At 35.2% G+C, this 21,933-nt stretch overlaps 1 protein-coding gene across 1 annotated transcript in view; it reads right to left on the bottom strand.

Moving 5' to 3' along the window:
• Window positions 1-3,057: 3,057 nt before the first annotated feature.
• The window catches only part of LOC129004939 (uncharacterized), a 76,868-nt gene continuing 57,992 nt past the window's right edge, over window positions 3,058-21,933 (bottom strand). Inside the window, exons 8-13 of the mRNA XM_054433661.1 lie at window positions 16,592-16,796; window positions 14,986-15,164; window positions 14,345-14,543; window positions 13,624-13,836; window positions 5,446-5,679; window positions 3,058-3,263 (exon numbers count right to left, since the gene is read on the bottom strand). Coding sequence (XP_054289636.1) covers window positions 3,085-3,263; window positions 5,446-5,679; window positions 13,624-13,836; window positions 14,345-14,543; window positions 14,986-15,164; window positions 16,592-16,796 — 1,209 coding nt within the window. The 3' untranslated portion in view covers window positions 3,058-3,084. The remainder of the gene's footprint in view (window positions 3,264-5,445; window positions 5,680-13,623; window positions 13,837-14,344; window positions 14,544-14,985; window positions 15,165-16,591; window positions 16,797-21,933) is intronic.

The following is a 21,933-nucleotide window of genomic DNA, read 5'->3' as shown; positions in this document are numbered from 1 at the left end:
TAGTAAGTAACATTTATAAAAAAAATTATTATTTTAACTTTCCAAATTTAAAAATGGCGGCCGTTTGAATTTTTTAATGCCAAATTTCATGAAAACCGGTACGTAAATCAAAATTTTGTATGACACAAAAGTTTTAGTATTTATTATGACAAATCCAACAAAACAAAAATGAATAAAATCGGTTCATAAATAAAGAAGCTGTGTTTATTTTAGTAATTTAGACTGAAATTACTTAATACATTACATAAATTATTACATTACATTTAATACATTTTAATATTAATAATTTCAATATGCCTAAACAATCACGGAGAAAATTCAAAAATAGTGTAATTTAAAATTCATATGTTATTCTTATGGAGAAAATTAAAACTGTTGTAGTTTACTTGTTTATCGATATATACAGGGTGGTAATAAAGTCCGAAGACAGTTAAATATTTTCTAAACGACAACAGATAAATCAATAAGATTTCGTACATCAACACCACACCTAAAAATCTACTTTTTTTTAGGAAATATCAGTTTTCTGTCATATCATGGGGACGTCCCGCAAGGAGTCAGAAGGAAATCTTAAATAATAGAAGCATAGGTTGATATCAAATTAAAGGTCTTTACTAGCAGAATATAATGCCGCAAATTTGAACTCAAACGGACAACCGAGCCAAAAATGACAGTTGTTCAAAGATTCATTTAATGAATATGTGTTAAAATAAAGTTTTATGCTCTGTAACTTTGTATTGTAGCTCTATCTACATTATTTTTTAAAATATTTAACTGTCTTTGGACTTTATTACCACCGTATATTGATAAAATTTGGCAAATTTATTTATTTCATTCTATACTCCCATTATATTTGAGGCATGGTCAAAAAACACTTTTTACCTTCCCCCTAGCAGCAAACCTATAAGCACTCATTAAATCTAAAGTTATTTAAATTGGGAATAAATATGTCTTTTATGGAAATATTTTAGTAAAAATGTAATCAGACAAGTTGAAATTCGCTTAGTCTGCAGGTTTGCTACGGCGGGGGTATTTTTAAGCAATAGGATGTCATTAACATGTGCTGAGTGACCCCATAAAAGCAATCCATATATTACATGTGCCTGAAAGAGGCCAAAGTATGTCAGTCTAAAATAATCAGGACTAACAAAACTTTTGAGTTTCCAAAGCAGGCAAGTCATCCTTGAAATTTTGCTACAAACAGATTAGATGAGAACAGACCAGTTTAATTTTGAATCAATATTTATTCCTAAAAGCTTGACCGATTCCATATTGACTTCTCTTTTTAAACTCAATGTTACATATAGTGTTTTTTCCTAATTACAAGATAGTTAATTTTTTGAGAACCAATCATAAGCCATTGTCTCAGCTTGTCGGGACATTTCTTGTAAATAAATCAAGTTTTCATCATTGGGAAAGTAATGTTGTATCATCAGCATAAATAATGGATTGGGTATTAAGGTTTTTGGGCAAATCATTAATATAAACTGTAAAGAAAAAGGGACCAAGGATTGATCCTTGTGGGACTCCAGATACCACTTCAATCATGTTGGAACAATTATTACTAACAGAAACATATTCCAATCTCTTCGAGAGGTATGACTCAATAAGTTTCAAGGAACTTTGCGCCACAACGTAAAACTGAAGTTTTTTTAGGAGAATATCAAATGAGACATGTAATACAAAAAAAAAAAGAGTTAATAAGGAATTTGAAATTCAGAGATAAATCTTAACTTGACATATTCATAATACAGTACTTAAATATTATAAATAAAGTCCTAATATAAAAACTTATTCTGTAAAAAAAAGGAAAAATGTTTATTAATTAAAACTTTAATCTGGCAATTCCATTTACTTTTTATATTTCTTTAGAATACATTTAATTAAATTAATCATGAGTTGTTACTTACATGTTTACTGGTGAAGGTCTAGGGGTGTAATGATCCAAGGTACTGTTACTGACCCCAAATAAACCAGAAATAGCATGGAATGTAAGCCTTTTGGGGCAAGTAGTTTTCACTTTTCAGAAAATAGATTATTCAGAGCAATGGCTATGGATGAATTGCTGGGATTCAAGTGGAATATTTTTCCAAATGCTTGTTTAATATTTTAACTGCATATCTGGTTTCTTATTTTGTTAAAATATTTTAATTTTTAACTTGTTTATGGTGTTGGAAAGATAAGGCTAAACACAATACTTGAAGTTCCCTAATAAATATAATTTGTGGTTTTAGATTATTTACATTTTTAATCATATACCAAACTAATTCATCCTATTTTACGCAGTGTTAAAATTATACATAAATAAAACCAAAGACAGCCTTTTGCTCAAAAAGACACCACTTTTTTACTAAACTTAAAAACTTAAAAATTATTCGATTCCAATCAATTTGCTATTTGAATTAGCTATTTTCTATAGGTAATCAAGTAATAGGTAATTAAATAACTTCTTGATCAGCATTGTAGGCCTACATGTTATTAAATTTAGTGAAAGTAAATTAAAGAAGCGTCTTATAACACTTAAAAAATATATTTATGTTTATACTGTTACCTACTCACAAGAAAGTAAATATACATAAGAGACGGTAAGTGATGATCGATTTCGATTGGACACTACAATCATCATCAGACCCAATAGGTGAATGACATCTGTTATTTACTTTCCGTAATCTATTATACTGCAAAACCATAGTAATTTTAAAATCCTTTTATATTGGTCAAAAATATTCTTTAAACAATAAAATGCACAGCTACGGTTACAGTCAATAATTGTTCTTGTAATGATAAGGAAATCAACATTATCACTCAAGACATTAATTTTTGTAAGTATCTTATGAGTAGTCTAACTGGAAACTATAAAATACTTAAGTCCTCATGCATAGATACAAGATCTTAGGTACAAGATCTTCGCAGTCCAAAAAACAATGAAATGCCACCAAAGACTTTCACAAAGGGTAAAAATGAAATGTTATCCTTTAATTAATTTTAATCACTAATACTAAAGCAGTCAAGTCATGAATATTGGTTCTTTCATGTTCACATAATAAGGAACTTACAAAACCTTTAAAAGTTTACATTTATTCTCTAATATACACGGAAAGATCTTGGATTAGGAACAAAGTCGATTGGTTGGTCCAAGAAATCTTTGCATTTTGGGAATCCAGGAGGAGCTGGAGGGATGTCATCATAGTCTCCAACCCAGATGACCACAGCCATGCCTGTCTCTTGGTGATAGGCAAAGTGGCAGTGAAGAAACCAGAATCCTGTGAGGGTATTCAAAATTGGATGGTTTTAAGAAAAATATTTACAAAATTTGACAAAATGCATGACATTTTTTTATTCTACCCAACACCACTTAATCAATAATATCACTCACTATTAGTAAGGATAAAAATCAATCTACAAACAAATGTTTAATCAATAGCTGTTACTTAAACCAAATTAAATTGAAACAAACTTAAAATGATAGTGTCAGCTCCTAGACTTTTTTTTAAATTAAAACTTAAATCCTAAAAAACTGAAATCCCAAACCATAGTTATGTCTTTGACATTCCCTTCCTTTCAAATTTATCTTTCTTACAACACAAAAATCATGAAAATCCGTCTAGCGGTTAAGTTAGAATTGTGAAATAAAATACTGCTCTCACGTTTTAATATATGAGTGAAAATTTAAAAACGTACGTTTTCATGTCCCTGGCCTTTTACTTCGTAGCTACTGGATTTGTAGTTTATTATTATGTGTTTTAATATTTTTTGGGATGGGGGCAACATGTTACACACATTTATTTGGTTTTAAATAGGTTCTAGGTATTTTTTTCGTATTTTTAAAGTCTCGAAATTCACGACCATGACGTGTCCCTAGGGTAAATTTTCCAACTTTCACGCTGTTTTTAGACTAATTATTCATGCCGAAATATATAAAGCCATATTTTTATGTCATCAATGGTTATTAAACTTACAAAAAAGGAGCATATTATAATTTTATTGTGATTGCAAACTGACTACCATGACATAATAAGTCTGTCCCTCGATTTGGCGTCACGACCATTTGGGAAAATTTTTCAACTTTGGAGCCCGACAGTGGCAAGCCTGGCGTTGATGGAGTCAGTTGGTTTTAGAGACTAGTTCGGGGTGTACGTCAGGATTGTAGTGCCGGTCGTTTCGAGTTGAAAGGAGGAATTACAAGATTAATACAGGAAAGGTTGTGTTTTTTGTAATTTTGGTGTGTCCATGACCGTACATAGTCATTCGATGAAGTAGACATGGTGTTAATTTTTGTTTATAGGATATTTCAATTGCTAGATTAACCTAGAAGTCCACTTTGTATCCTCGAACATGAGGTGCAGAGCTACCGCCAGAACAGAGCCAAATAACACGTAATTTCACGACCAAAGTTTCACGACCATCGCTGGTTTTTTCACGACCTATCCAGCCTTATGGATTATAGTGTGTTTGGTCGTGACAATAACTTTAATATAATTGTAATTTGAACAGTTTAGTTCAATTGAAACACATATTTTTATTATAACTAACAGTATAATTAAAGGATTGTTTAGAAAGATTTAGATTTTTTTATAAAATTCACGACCGTACCGCTTGTCCCTGACCATCACGTTTATGATTTCTGTCATAAAAATTTCAAAAATTAAAATATCATCATATTTCAATGTTTTATACACAAAAGAAGCACGCCTCTATGCAAACATAACGATTTTTCGGGTCTCAGGTAAGTTTTTTCGGAGTTATACAAACTTAAAAAGATATTATTGGCTTTTTTCAATTTTTTTGAGTTTTTTCTTTTTTTCTAGAAAGACCAAATATACTAAAAGCTCAGTGACCTTTTTAATGTATAATGGTCATAAAAGTAAATTAGTTTATAGCAAAACATAGTTATAAAAATAATATTAACTATTTTTAATATTCATTTAAACGTCTGTTATGGTCGTGACAGGATTTTGTGTTTTTCCACTAAAGATGCTCTTTTAAAAAAAAAACTACCAAAGATATTGCGTTACCATGGACATTTTATGAAACTTCAAATGTTAATGAAATCAAAAAAATAATAAAAGTTTTGAAAAAAGGGGAAAAAAATTTGCAAAGTGTGTTTCCTGAAAACGTACGTTTTTAAATTTTCACTCATATAAGATTATTTGAGTGTAAAAGTTCAATTTTATTCATGGAAAAATATTTTTGGTGAGTTAGATGTTTGAGTTATGAAGAATATAAAATTCTGAATAATTGTTTGGTACCACACCAATTATTTGGACATCGATATTTTTTCATACAAAAACATTCTCGAATAAAATAATATAATCCAAGTATTACTCATAAGTTAGGAACATTATAATCATAGTCTAAAATTGCTCAGGGACAGTAATGTCCCTTGCAATGTCCAAGTGTGAGTGGTTGGTAGAGCAGATATTTGAGTTAGCTATAAACACCTACCTGGATTGTTAGCTGTTATCCTCATAATACTGTATCCTTGGTTGGGAACTGAGATTGTATCTTTCATCGGCAAATATGGATTAAGATTGTATCGGTTCTCATTTAGTTTCTCCCATGCAAACTTTCTTCCATCAGGAGTGAAATATTGAGCTGGTAACTGTCCTTCCTCTATGACGTAGTAGTCGTGACCATGAATGTGGAAGGGATGGAACAACATAGCTGGATTTGGCATTTCTGAAATTTAAAATTGTAGAATTAGGATTAGGGAAAAAGAAAATAGTTGAATTGTTAAAGATGATACCAGACTAATAAGATTTTTACTCTGTAGAAGCCTTCTGGCTATTTTGACTAGGTAGAAACAGAGTCTTTGGTTGGGTGGGTTTTGGAGGGGGAATTAAGACAATCAAAATGCATTATGAATGTCTAATTAATTATAACGCCTTGCTGGGCTATAGAGTTACTCTATGGGGTAGCTCTGTAAATTCTCAGGACCATTTTCACCAAAGGCCTAAAACAAACTGTAGTGTATTTTTAAATTCCATATTAACAATTACTATGTCTTTCTTGATACAGCAAAGTATATTCATACAAATTCTTCTTTTTATGAAAAATATATGATGAAACTTAACTATCAAACAACAAATAGTAACCAAAATGATCAATATCTCAAACATTTGCACAACATTTGAAACTGGACTTCTTTAAATGGGATTAAAAATCTACAACCATTTACGTAATTCTAACAGAATTCAATCAAAATCAAATTTAAAATCTAAACTGGAAGAGACTTTGAACCTGAAAGCGTATTACCAAATTTATATTTTTTTTAAGATAGACATTAACACGTTCGCTACTGCAATAGTACGAAATTTTTCATTCACATGGACCAGCGACGCACATATCGCATAGACTGACTACGCATATTTGTGTCGGGGTCCTAATGTTATAATATGCTTATATCTTTGTAACGGTCTATTTGAAGGCACTGAATTCCCTGCAGTGGTCTACACCCAGACAGCACACTTTCTCCTCAGGACATCCCACAGATATTGCGACAGGATATGCAAGATATCCTATAGTAGTCCTATGGTCAACCTGGGATATCCCAGGATATCCGCAGGAATGCGTAATGTCCCCGCCCGGGGATGTCCTACGGATAAGCTCACAGCATATCCGTGGGACATCCGAGGTCATCTCAGGGTAGTCCTCAGGACGTTCTCAGGACATATGGGACTACTATGGGATGTCCCTGGGATAAAGTGTGGTCTGGGCCTGAACATAAAAAACACCAAATAATATAGATTTAGTATGAAAAGTTCAATTATCAGTTGAGTAAATTGATTGAATAGTTAATAAACACAAATATTGAAGAAAAAAATGAGAAAAAAGTTTTTGGCCCAGACGGGTCTCGAACCTGGTACCTTCGCCTTATGAGCCTCTTACTTTACCTCCTGAGCTATCCACGCTCAGAGAGAGCGCATTCTCCGGACATAAGGGACTACTATGGGATGTCCCTGGGATAACCCAGACAGCACACTTTATCCCAGGGACATCCCATAGTAGTCCCATATGTCCTGAGAATGTCTCGGGATATGTACGCTATCCTCAGGATATCCCGCAAAATCCCGGGACGAGTACAAAATCCACAGGATATCCTACAATATACCGTAATCTCCCGGGATTTGTATGTTAACCTCAGGATATCCTGTAAAGTCCCGGGATATGTAAGAATGCCATAGGATATCCCAGAATGTCTTATGACATCCCGGGACATGTACAAAATCCACTGGATATCCTGTAATGTCCCGGTAACAAACTAAAGAAAAAAAATACTACCACTGATGAAATGTATATCTAAATTTAAATGTTCAACAAGGCCAATATATAATAATTTGTTTTTTTCATTAGCGCTTTCAGAAACTAGGTTTCCATCTTCAGGCTGTGTTTACACTAGTACAGGGTGGGGCAGAGTGGACTCCCTAGTTTCAATCAGTCGCTGAAGAGCGTGCGCGCGAGTTAGCGGAGTGGGAGAGGTTTCATGTGGTGGGGGGAAAGACGCCATTGTTGGTAGTCACCATGCCATAAACTGGCAAGCATCGTGGTTTTGTAGTCAAAACATTCTTTTAAAATAAGGATAGTGTGGTGGCGACCCAGCGAGCATTTCGTAGACGGTTTGGTTTGAATTGTCATGATAGTGTTCCCGATGCTAAAACCTTAAGGAAATGGATTACAAGTGTACGGGCGACCGAATCTGCAACTGAGGTTTACAAAGCTCGACCAAGGACCTTGGAAGCCCTTAAGGAAGCAATTAAAGTGTGCTGTCTGGGGCAGGGATGTCTGACGCACAACTGCGTCGCTTGGTCTGTGGATATGATGATTGGTGACGTCATGTGTGTTGTAATGTCTAACTTACATATTCATCTTGCCTGCCTAATTTGTTATAACTTATGGTTAATGATATATTTCTATATTGTTATGAGTTTCTTTATAGTTGACCTGTTTACATTCAGTTGTTGTATTTTGTATTCTATCTTATTCCCAATTAAATTAGTTTCATGTTAACTAACTGTTAACTAAAGTTCACCAACTTTGAAAATGTATCAACCTCCTTCAATAGAGAAATTGAAAGGCCGTGAAAACTATGATACATGGAAAGTTGCCGCTCAAGTATATTTGGAAGATTGTGAGCTCTCTGGGACTGTATTTTAGGAACTGAAAAAGATAGAAAGAAAGTGACAAAATGTAAATCCAGAATTATCTTGCTAATTGATTCAGAGTTAACTACGTCCATGTCGAATCAGCAGAAACAGTCAAGGAAGCCTGGGAAAATTTAGAAAAGGCATTTTCTGACAGGGGTTTACCCGAAGAGTTGGTTTGCTGCGATTGTTAACAACAACAAGGCTAGAAAATTGTAAGTCCATAGGAGATTATGTCAATCAAATCGTATCAACAGCCCACAAGCTAACCAACATTGGTCTGAAAGTGGATGATGAGTGGGTAGGAACAATTTTACTTGCTGGACTACCGGAACAATTCCAACCAATGATCACGGGTATTGAAAGTTCTGGTGTTAAGATAACGGCTGATTCAATAAAAACTAAACTACTTCAAGATATATTTGTGGAAAATGACTCTTCCAAATGCATTACGATGTTCGATTATGGTCGAAGAGAAAATTTAAGACCAAGTTTTCAGAACAGCCACAGACACAACACTTCAAGCCAAAAGAAACCCACTGATGACAAGAAACATCAAGATAGCAGAGTTTACAAGGGTCCTCGATGTTTCCAATGCAATTAACGGTTATGGTCATATATCAAGGTACTGTGACAAATCCAAGAACATCAGCACCAGAAGTGATAGAGACAGTTGTAAGTATAAACAGGACAATTCACTCTTTGCTGCCTTCTCAATGCAAACAGATGTAAGTAGTGATTGGTGTCTAGATTCAGGAGCTAGTGCTCATTTATGTGTTGACAGTGTGATACTTGAAAATAAAAGAAAATCTCCACAGTTGAGTATTACCACCGCTAATAATTCCACTATGGTAACTGACACAATTGGAGATACAAACCTTGCTGTAAATATTTCAGGTACTTCATCAGATGTTAAAGTTCAAAATGTATATCATGTTCCTCAGTTGAATGTAAATTTACTGTCTGTCAGTCAAATTGTGAGCAAAGGGAACACTGTGGTTTTTGACAACGAAGGAGCTCAGATTTTCAATAGTGACAATGAAGTAATTGCCACAGCTTCTAAGGTCAACAACTTGTTTAAGATAGATGTTCAACCCTCTTCAGGCACAGCCATGACTGCAAAATGTAATAATCGAATGCTTTGGCATAAACGTATGGCTCACCTGAACTATGATGATCTGACAAAATTGTCAAATGGCTTGGTGCATGGAATCAATCTTTCTGATATTCCTGATATTCCTTGTGAATCCTGTGTACTTGGCAAAAGCCACCGACTACCTTTCCAACCAAGTAGCAGTAAAAGTAGTGAACTGCTAGAATTGATACACTCTGACTTGGTTGGACCGATGGAGGTAAATTCTCTTGCTGGTTCTAAGTATATTCTTACTTTCCTAGATAATTTTAGCCATAAAACATTTGTTTATTTCTTTAAGACAAAGGATCAAGTTTTAGAAACCTTCAAATCTTTTAAAAATCTGGTAGAAAATCAAACAGGAAAGAACATCAAAACTCTGAGGACAGATGGAGGTGGTGTGTATTGTAGCAAGAATTTTTCTGAATTCTATGAGAAAACAGGTATTGTGCATCAGACTAGCTGCAGTTATACGCCACAACAAAATGGTAAAGCTGAGCGATTGAACCGCACACTAATGGATCGTGCCCGATGTTTATTGCTTGACTCCGAGCTGCCTAAATGTTTTTGGGCTGAAGCAGTTAACACTGTAACTTACCTGTTAAATCGCTCACCGAGTAGGACAATTTCTTTGACTCCTGAAGAATTGTGGTCAGGCCAAAAGCCAACCCTCTCTCATGTGAAGACATTTGGTTGCAAAGCTTATGCACATGTTCCAGCACCAAATGGTAAGAAACTGGATGCAAGATCGACACCGTGTATTTTAGTAGGATATTGCTCTACAACAAAAGGCTACCGTCTCTACAATCCGAGGACAAAAACAGTACTAATTTCAAGAGACGTTACATTTTCTGAACGTGAAAAAGGTAGTACTTTGATGAAAAATTACCAAGATCAAGAGGATTACATGTTTTACAGTCCTCCAGAAGATTGAGATTTTCCTGTAGTAGCACCCAAAGAATCTGAATATGACTCAGCAGATTCTGACTTTGAAGTCAATGACAGTTCTGAACTTAAAGAAAATCATCCGTTGCCAGTATCCAGTGATCGACCTCAGAGAGTCTGTCAACCTCCCAAATCTCTTGAGGACTATGTAACTTTTTATGCTGCAAGTGATGATGATTGTGCTAAACCTCAACTAAACCGTTACAGCTCTGTACGCCATTTAATGGCATTAGCTGCTGAAAAGGAACTAGAAATAGACCGAATGGATGCCGTCGCTGCATTACCTCAAGAAGAAAAGTAGAGTTAGTTGTAAGACCTTTTTTCCTGAATACAAAATTCTTACTTTACCAAGTGTGTACATTTTGCAGAATATCATTTTTGTAAAAACAAATATTGAACAATTCTCATCTCGCTCATTAACTCACAATCATTACACCAGACTAAGGAATAATTTAGAGTTACCATCATTAAGACTGGCCTCAACACAGCGCAGCTATAAATATTTACAACTTAAACTTTTCAATGCCCTCCCTGAAAATGTACGCAACTTGCCTATTAAGTCACTGAAAAATGTATTGACCGATTTTTTGAACAGAAAGGTTATCTACTCTATCGAGGAATTTTTATCTTTCAAACATGATGATTTTCTGTAAAATTCTAATTGTTAAGTAGGGTATTGTTTCTAAAGTATGTAATAATGGTTTCATGAACTGTGATATAATAGTCTTTCATAATAATGTTATTTCTGTGAACTTTATTTAAAAATTTATTGTTATTTAGTTTTAAGCTGTATCTTACTGCCAATTTTAGCCTTAATTATTTTGTTATAGGCACTTACCCAACTTGTTTGCTTAACTATAAACAGTATTATTATCATCATTATCAATACATCTCAAATACTTTTGTACAAAAACCCAGTATTATTAGTTTATTAGTATAGCATGTTCATCTATTTACACTTGACTCTGTACATTGTACTTTGAATTGTATATTATCTCCATTGACCTGGCCTATTGTATGACATGTATACTTAATGGCAATAAACTATTTGAATTTAAGAACCTACAGAAGAAATATGCATGAATCAACCTGAACATGAAAAAGCCTGTTGTAAACGGAACCAGGAACTACACTCATGTTTGAGTAGAGTAGGACTAACTCATCAGTCAATCTTTGATTCAAGTGTTCACCACATGGTGAAAAATGGAAGGATGTTAGTCGTTACAGCCTGGGAGGACGATTTAGTAGTTTTTCACAATGACAAACATCTAAAGGAAATCCTAAAGTTTAAACTTATGAATGAATTCAAAATTGAAGATATGGGGAAATCAAAATATGTTCTACGATTTAAATTAACAAGGGACAGAAAAAACAAGAAGATTTTTCTTGATCAACGAGCTTCAAACTGTGAAAAAGGAAAAAGTGCTTAAGAAAAAGTTCAAAGAATACAAGTGAAAATATTCTGACAATACCACAAGACAAAGACAAGCTCATGAAATGTATCAAGGAGCAAGGAATATGCAAGTTGGGAGGATGTTGTAATGTCTAACTTACATATTCATCTTGCCTGCCTAATTTGTTATAACATATGGTTAATGATATATTTCTATATTGTTATGAGTTTGTTTATATTTGACCTGTTTACATTCAGTTGTTGCATTTTATCTTATTCCCAATTAAATTAGTTTCATGTTAACTAACTGTCTAAATCATTTTATATAAAATTCTCGTGTCACAGTGTTTGTCTGCAAACTCCTCCGGAACGACTTCACCGATCGTTATGAAATTTGGTGTGTAAATTCTGTAGGTATGCGAATCGGACGTAAACTATTTCCCGTTTCGAAATTCTTAAAAGGGCTCCGCCCCAGTGGCTCTGGAGTTTCCCATGTTAACCTTATGAGAAATGGAATTAATGAATCTTAACAGCTGTTTCAATTAAACAAGTCGGTTCTGTTCTATGATGTTCAATAGCATTAAAGTTACAAGGATTACCAACAGGGTGCAGCACTATTATTTCTTTTACATTTATGACAACAGCTAATTTGCAACCAAAAGGTGAGTGAGCGTAGCGAACGAACTTCAACCTGGAGGCGAGTTAGCGTAGCGAACGAGCTAACCTGAAGGCAAGTGAGCGCAGCGAACGAGCTCCAACCTAAAGGTGAGTGAGCGTAGCGAACGAGCTCCAACCCAAAGGTGAGTGAGCGTAGCGAACGAACTTCAACCTGGAGGCGAGTTAGGGTAGCGAATGAGCTAACCTGAAGGCAAGTGAGCGCAGCGAACGAGCTCCAACCTAAAGGTGAGTGAGCGTAGCGAACGAGCTCCAACCCAAAGGTGAGTGAGCGTAGCGAACGAACTTCAACCAGGACGTGATTGAGCGATGCGAACGAGATCATCTTGAAAATTAAACGTAACGGTACTTTCTTTCCATCGGTCTGTCTTAGGGGAAACCTATAACTTAGGCGATACGAAGTTCGCCGGGTCAGCTAGTCATTTTATATAATCAGGGGAATTAACTGCTGCAGCTCAACTCTGCTATTTCACCAACATCAGTGTGACAGTTAGAATAACTGGTCTTTACTTTTCTGCATCACTGTATGTATGTATGCAGTATTTATGCTGCATTATCCTCTGTAGCTTTTATATTTGTTCAGTTATAAACTGTTCTTGAATAATCTGTTTTTTACTTACTTTTACCTCAAAACACAAACAAAAATGAACTGTCGCATATGTGCAACGTTTGGTCTATTTCAAGAAAACTATGATAATTTTCACTATTGTCTTTCCTGTAGACCAGGCGTTGCAAATATGCAACATTACAAAATGTTATAAAAAAATACAAAAAAAACAAACAAGAATAACTTATTTACAAACATGATTGTAGCACATTACAATGATCACTGTTTTACAGGTTTTCACCCGTGGTCTGTGTGTACTGTTAACCAAGTGACAGCCGGTCTATGCGTAAGGTTCAAATGTATACCTCGGTCTGTGGCAATGACCGCGGCGTCGCATCAGTAGCGAACGTGTTAAAGGCTTTACACTTGTAAGGAAAACCTAGATTAAGGAACTTAGATTTAAAATGTCTCACGCTTGGGAATTACTTTTGTAATCACTGTGTCAGGCGTTATGTATAAATAAGTGTTATATATTTTCTACTGTCTAAGTACAACAGTCAAAATTATAACTATTGATCTTCATGTTATTACATTTTTTATTTAAACATTGTCCATAAACTTTTAAAACACATTGTAATGCAATAATTTCTAATAGTAGGCCTGTTAACCTTATCCTCCATTAACTTTGAATTTGTCTGTTGATAGAGATCTAAGACCAGTGTGTGCTTGATTATCTATCAAGCATAGCAAACCCAAAACGTCACTGCTACCAACTGAGCCACCGACTCACCCGCATGGACCAGCATAAACTCCACTACAGAGTTGAGTGGGACACGTATGACATGTGTACAGTCGCAGACTCTGCTACCATCCACAGGACACTCTGCGTTCTGACAGAACATGTCAGGTGGGATGTCATACAGCTGGGTGAGCAGAGGAGAGGGGGGACTGGCGTAGGACAGGTTGTTCATCTGTCCAGCAATATGAGATCCACTCGGGGCAACTGGAAGAGATCAAGTAAGCATTGAATTTAGGACACTGGAGTAGACCGATCTGCATAGAACAGTTGTAGTTATTTTGTATTAAAAAAGAACATAGTTGAATGAGACACTCATAGTAGGTGCTAGATAGCAGAATTCTATTTTGTAGCTATCACAGTAGGTGGGTACAGTAAGACCTAGACCCAAGAGTCAGGGGTGCTCAGACGGGGGAAAGAGGGGTATTTTTGCCACTAGGATTTGGGGGTGAAGGGCACCATATACTGCTATTGATAATTTATAAGATTTTTAATCGGTAGCCCTAAAACATTCCTCACCCCAAAGAATATAAAGAGAATTCCCCCTGATTAAAAGTTTAAATGCAATTTTAAAGTATTTTAAAAGTAATAAAGTGAGTAATTTCAAACCGATTAATGTATTACTGTGTATTAAGTTATATCTACATTTTGATAAATGGGATGGTTTGAGTTTGTTTTTAAATTACCCTTTATCTTATCAAAAACGCACACTTACCGAAATAGTCATGGAAGGTTCCTGAATAGAAGAGTTCTTCATTTTGAAAGATATAAAAGTCGAATGTAAGAAGTATTCTTACATCAGGTGTAGGACGCAAGACTTGAGGAGGAGTTCGAAGGACTCCTTCTAGTTGACTAATACAGCGGCCAATTGCAAGAGATGTCTCGTTACATGGGACGTTGTATGCGTTCAGCATCTAGGGAGGGAAAATTGTTTCAACAACACATGTTTTTGTGCATAGAAAGAGTTTTAACGCCCTGTTTACTTGTGGTGTAGAATGAATAAATAGAGTGAAAAATTTTGTATAACTTTGTTGAAACTTGCATTCTGTTGAATCATAGTTTGGTTACTAGACTATTGTTATTACTGGCAGGGTATTGTATTATTAAAATAAAGCTGTGTACCTCCATATATAATATAAGCTATCCATAAAAATATAAGTAACTCCATTTGTATGAGGAATGTGTCAACTATTTGGTGCAGTTTTATGAGTTTATGGAAATACTAATTTGACCAAAATTTGCTTAAGCGATAACAACCTATTAGTACTCTACTTAAATAAAATGAAAAATTATGTTATTCTAGTATAGTAATCTTGAATTAGTTTTACATTTTATACTGTATCTACTTCAACTCACATATCCTGCTGCAGTGTCGGGGAAGGCTACTCGAAGGGGAACTGAAGGTCGCGAAGGTGCTCCTTCATACCTCAGAACTGCTACTTGAGAAAACGGATCACAATTTCCTAAACCCTCCACAAATATGAAGTAGGCTCCTACTGGCTGGTCTGCCTCTACCACCACATCGTAACGTTCACCTAAACATATGATAACGAATGTGTACCTACATAAAATATAAATAAGGGTGATATGTTTTATTCTATCCCACGTGTTTGTCCAAAGGATATTTTGTATTGTTATCAAAACAATCATTGTGCCTTTGTGAATAGTTATTTTTTTTATCAAACATTAAATTTTTTGTAAGATATTATCAAGTCTTTTGCAGTTTAATTTAATTATACTCCATTTACTAAATGTAGCCGGTAGAGAAAGAATTCTATCCCCTCTACTTCAAACAATACAGCTCAAACGCTGATGTTTGCTAAAACGTCAATCAGCTACAGCATACACTCATATATTAAGCAAAAAGGTAGAGTGGAAACTTCCCCTCAAACTTAATTTTGTAAATGGACTATAGGCCTACAAGTGTTTTAGCTGCAGAATTTAGATCACATCAAAGATAATTCACAATATCTGGAAAATCATATAAAAAAATACATTCCGTCAGTACCCTCCCTTGTCCTAATTAGTCTCAGGTCAACCAGTATTAAATGTTACTTCATTTTGTGGGTGTTGGGATTCGAAGTAGTTTAACGAATTTCCCTATAGGGAAGTATAGCTATTAGCTATTACGACTATCCACCAGTACTATCCTGATAATTAGACCAATTTGTATATACCAAAGCAAATATGTGGTTCGGATTCCACTATAAACTGTAGGTCCCTTAGTTGCCATTAGCTGTATTGGCTATTAATTAACAGCTGTGTCTAAGGAATGTCGGCCTTAGTCACTAACAAGACTACAAGATCGCGCCACTCATCCTAACACTCATCTCCATTCATACAGGACTTAAAATACCTACTTTGAATGGTCGCCATTTAATAAGAAAGTATAAAGTATCTTTTAAAATTTAGAAACAATACTCATATTCATAATACCAGAATACCTTAATAGAATTCCATCGTTTGAGTAAAACTCTCTAAATAGTCACATAGTTTTGTCACTTAAAGTGTAAAACTTTCTTGAATCCATAATTAATTTACACACTATAAAGGATTTCAAGAATAAATTTGATTTTTGTCTGACCAATAATCCGTTTTATAGTTTGGAAGATTTGTTAATAATAAGATTCTTCAGTTGTAATTTTTTAAATAATATAAGTACCACTACGTCTCCTTTTGTTTAGTTATAGCTATAAGTATTGTTTTAATTACCGGTAACTGACTAAGCGATAGTTTTAGCTGTATTGTACATTGTCGATAATTTGTACAAATTCAAAAGACAATAAAGAATATTTCATTTTATTAAAGACAGGTTTTTTTTCACAGCCAAATAATGCTGCGGGGTTGTGAAAGACATGCAAATATTTTAGAGCCTCCGAGCCTTCATTTATCATGTTAACATTCTCTACTGAATTTGGCAGCTACGTAAACTCTGAACATTTAATACTTAACAGCCAGTTACCTGCAGATAGAATAACTGAGTCAAACTCCAGGGGTTTTATTGGGTTCCTGTCAATACCGACAGCCAGTAGTTTGTGGTCCTGGATTGTGAAGCGGTAAGGACATGACAGACAGCTTGCTCCTATCAGTCGGAAGCGGTAACGGTAACGTGCACGAACCTTGAACTCTGACAGAGGGGTATCTCCAACTAGCTCGGTTTTGTTAACCTGTTAACAAAAAATAAACTCCATTAGTTAATAATTAGTTCATTTCTTTTAGTTCTGAGGATGTTGTGTTCCCATTTACCATCGCACACAGTTTAATTTAAATGCAGTTAGTTATCAGTTACCAAAATGGTAGAAGACGAAACTATTTTTAATTCTATATATAATACGTAAAGGCAATTTCTGAGAAACACTACTCCTCCATTAATAATGGACGGATTTTGACTAACGATGTGTCAAAACTAAGAATTTTTGTAGACGCGGTTTTTTACCAATTCCTGTAATAAAAGTTCTCGGGCTTTGCCCGACAGGCCATCAAAATCCCAATGTATTTCTTATGAAAAAAATGTACTAACCCAGCTGTTTAATAAATCTTACTTCAGTAGTGGAATTTGTCAAGTGTCAAGATACATCATGTGTAGGCCTACATGTTGTTAGTTGAATACAAACAATCAACACATGGTTTAATATAAAGCAAGTATTGGGTTGGATACAAATAAATGTCAGAATTTAACACCGGTAATGGTTGAACAAAGTGCCATGAGCAGCAAGAGTAAGTTTTGTAAACCGTAGAAATTGAAGATTAGTACGTGGCCTTCATCGACTTAGACAATGATGAGACATATGATGAATGCCGCATTGGACTAACTATCAGAGATCCAGAATCTCATTCTCTTGGACCCATGAACAACATATATGCAGGTGATGCATTATATTTCAATGCTAAAAAAAAAAAAAAAACACACGAGGAATGTACACTGCACAGAGAGTTAATATGACCCAGACTGCTTTTTTACAGTTGTAAAATAAAATTATAAAACAAATTAAGTTGTAACTTTTCATTCTTACCCCGTATTATTGAAAACACCTTTTGGACGATTTAATTAAGCTAAAAAGTTAAATGCAGGTCTTTGAAAATGAAAATACTATAATGAAATACTGTGTTTTTTACTTCCCTTCACTAGTAACACTATGCAACTATTTAATAACTCTAATTATAATCTCTACACAAATGTTGTCCCAATTTAAAATTGTAGGTAAAAATAATAAAGAAGCTTTATGGTGAGGGTCAATGACAAAGTAAAATAATGCCCTGATAACTTTGCTAAATTTTGTGGCTGCCTCTGAGAACACCACACCTAGTATTTATCAAAGTTTTCTTTTCTACTAAAGCTACAATTTAAAAAACTACAACAAACAAACAATATAATTTTTTTTGTCCTAGGACGCTAGGCACGAGCCCTTATATTAAATAAGGAATATTAGAAACTAGAACAATATTAAAACTGCTCATGAGGTTAAAAGCATGAATTTATACAACCCAAGTACACAACATTCTGTTTATATCCATTCCATCAAAAGACAACACGGGTTGAGCCTGGTTTAATGATTAGACAGTGCAACAGTTTGATCCAGAGACTCTAACTTGTACTGAATTTGATGTAATAGACATCAAATATGAGTAAACGCGAAGACCTATTCAGCTGACTTAGACAATGGACGACGATATACCCACAATGCACCATGCACTACGAGTGGTGGGAGAGAGCCTCCAGCTGGGGCGGTCACGAGTTAGTCTTCCTGTCCTCTCCAAACTAGTAGGTGAGCTTTAAATCGAGTCGTGTAAATCAATTCAGTTCGCGGTGTTAGTTGGATAAATTCTATTTTCATCAAATCGTAAAGCCTATATCCCGCAGGGATATAATTACCGCGCGAGTGAAAGTAAATTCGGTTCGAAAAAGCAAAAAGTCGCAAAACTTCTTTACCAACTAACACAAACCACCATTGAAAATTTCACGTCTTCGTCGATCAAATTAATTCATTCCCGTTTTTTAAAGCTCACCTAATTCCTTAATTCCTCCCTCCCAGTGTGTGTTATATGTTGGACGTCCAAAATTGTAAGTAATATATGTCCTTTATTGTTATAGTTATATTTTTTCAGTGGGTCGTACAAGCTATCATTTTTCATGTTATACTTTGTCATTTCCTGTATCGTAAGCATATGTCCCCAGGTTTACAATTTTTGTAGGAGTGTTTTATATCCATTTTCAGCTATCTAATCAGTATTAAATAAGTTAGTAGACTGTGATAATATTATTCTTTTAGGTTTAAAGAAATTAACAGGTTTTTGTAGAAAAAATAACCTACCTCGCATATAATTTCATTGTTGTATTAATTGTAAACTCATTGTTTTAGTAATCTTACACAATTCACTTCAATAGTTAATAAGAGTGTAATAGCCATTGGTGATTAAATTGGGAAATAAAGTAATTGGAAGTTGAGGTGGACTACAGGTTCGAAGAAAATTGTGACAATGGAAGGTGAGGGCGTGTGTGTTGCATAATAGATGAACCCACCATAACACTCTGTAGCAATAAATAATAAATAATCTTTCACAACGTTTTACTGAGTTACAAACAGTGATACTGTGTAACAAGTCGGACTACGAGACACAATCTTCAATTAATATTCGTTGGCCAACAAGAAGGATTAGTGAGTATTGGGTCATCTCAATAATAAATCAATTTCACACCTCACCGTCATTGTCGTGGTTGAATTGTAACCGCGTCAATCACTTCTCCTACCAAGGGAATACATTCATATTTTTCACAAAGATATCAGTGGCGTTTGCACTCAAGCATTGAGAAATTTGTATCACTATTTTTTGTTGGACTTTCACTCATGATCTGTATATAAGCTAGCATATTGTGACTATTAATTTTATTTAAGTCATATGTTTATGTTTTTATATTTGACTAGCTGTTTGCCCGTTCTTCGTACGGGAATCTTGTAGTAAGTTGAAACCTTCTTATATTCAGAACAGGAGTTGGTTTGCATATGAATATTTCCTGATTTGCTGGAAAAACTATTACTGTATAGGAATACATATAAACCTTCGCAAATACAATATCTGACAGTGTCAAAGCCAAAACGAATGTTTCACCATTATATGTCACCCGATCGTGTTAGTCCATATTTTATATCTAATGATAAAAGGAATTATTGCTTTATAGATCCATGAGGCATAGAACTAAGGTAGGTCTGTAATTGAAAGTTACGTTTCACAATCTACAAAAACAACACCTCTTCGACAGCTTCTACAGAAAAATAGAAGATTTCATTGGTCAATAGATTGTCAAACTTCATTTGATTGTCTCAAGGAGGAAATAACATCTAAAAGAGTTCTCGTACAATATGACCCCCATCGTCCAATCGTTCTAACATGTGATAATAAATAAATAAATAAATAAAAATGTCTTTATTCAGCGTTTCTCTGGTACACCAGCTTTTCAGAACAACTTTCGTCACTATGCTAAACATCTTATTCAACAATCAATTATACATAACAATTTGAAATTTTTTACAAAACAATTCAACATATCAATGTGGTCGTTATACACTTAGACAATAATTACAATTTTTTTAAAAAGATATCTTTAAGTTTTTCTTTAAATGTTTTGCTAGATGCAACAACCTTCAGGCCGTCGGGTAGACCATTGTACAACGAGGGACCAAAATATGAGAAGCTCTTCCTCCCAAGCTCTAGAGAAACTCTTGGGAGGTGAAGCCTCCCACCATGACGTGTCCTTCGCTGGGAAACCTCATCGCGAAGAGAAAGCCTCTCGCGTAAATAGTCGGGCTCACAAAGTGACAACACTCGGTGGGTCATGCAGCACGTCAACAACCTGCACATGGCTTCAACGGGAAGCAGACTAGCTACTTCTCGAAAGGGAGAGACATGATCAAATTTGTTCAAACAGAAAATGAACCGGATTGTGGAGTTTTGCAGACGTTGCAACCGATACATGTCTTCCCGAGAAATGCTATTGCCATATGCAGGGAAGCAGTAGTAAAATACTGACAGTATTAGTGACTGCACGAGCTGAAGTTTTGCAGCCTCAGGCAACAAGCCTCTGAACCTATACAAACCTCTTAGTCTCCCTAAGGCTCGCTGGGAAACAAAGGTGACATGATCGGAGAAATTCAGGCATCTGTCAATCACGACGCCAAGAGTCTTTGCCTTCTCACACACTACCAGACTCCGGCCGTCGAGACAGACAGACACTCCATCATCTCTCAAGGTCTGCACTTGGTCCAGAGGCGCTGTATGTAAGACAGTGCACTTATCAGGGTTCAGTTTGAGCCCATTGGCAAATGACCACTTGGAGATACTCTTCAGGTCAGCGTTGAGTTTGTCAATTGCTTCTTTCATGAAAACAGGCTCAAAAGACAAGTGCAACTGAGAATCGTCTGCATACAAATGTGCCGTAGAGTTTTTTACACAGCTAGGGAAGTCAGCTGTGTAAAGTGTGTAGAGAACAGGGCCCAAGCAGCTGCCTTGAGGAACACCCCGTTGTTTGACGAGGGGTTCTGATGTCTCGTTTCCAAGTCTAGTAACCTGCAGTCGGTCGATGAGATACGATCGAATCCAGGTAGTGATTTCATAGCTAAATCCAATATAGTGCATTTTAGCAATCAGCATGTCATGATCCATTGAGTCGAATGCCTTAGAGTAGTCAAGCATAACCAGTGAACTGTATCTACCTTTATCTTTAGCATCAATCATATCACTAAAGAGATTTGTCAACGCAGTACAGGTGCTATGGTTCTTTCTGAACCCTGACTGCAATTTAGGTAATATATGATTCTCATTAATAAAATCCGTTAGCTGATTAGTAACTATCTTCTCCAAGATTTTTGATATTGCCGGGACTAGAGATATTGGTCTCAGGTCTTCCATTCTAGCTACAGACACCGTTTTAGGAACTGGTCTGACGATGCTTTTTTTCCACGCTTGAGGGAATACTCCATTAATTAATGACTCATTCACTAGATATGTTATTGCTTCAATGGCAAACGGACTCACAGATCTAACCATATCAATAGAGACTTCATCACAGCCTACTGCTTTAGACTTAATATTATTCATTACTGCTTTGACAGTTTCTTCAGTGACAGCACTAAATCTGAATTCTTGTATTGTGTCATCTTGCCTATTAAGCGTAAAAAATCTCTTTGTCTCCTCATCCACCTGAGTCCCAGAACCCATATCTGTAAAATATTTATTTACTTCGTTAACATTAAAACCATCAGTGACATCTACCCTATTGTTTCCATGTATATCACACTGCTTAATACA

This window comes from Macrosteles quadrilineatus, unplaced genomic scaffold (genome assembly GCF_028750875.1).
Source record: "Macrosteles quadrilineatus isolate MER2022 unplaced genomic scaffold, UCM_ALF_1.0 Scaffold_1__1_contigs__length_201487025, whole genome shotgun sequence".
Taxonomy (NCBI): domain Eukaryota; kingdom Metazoa; phylum Arthropoda; class Insecta; order Hemiptera; family Cicadellidae; genus Macrosteles; species Macrosteles quadrilineatus.
Note: the sequence above shows the minus strand (reverse complement) of the source record. Positions and strands in the feature narration are given on the sequence as shown.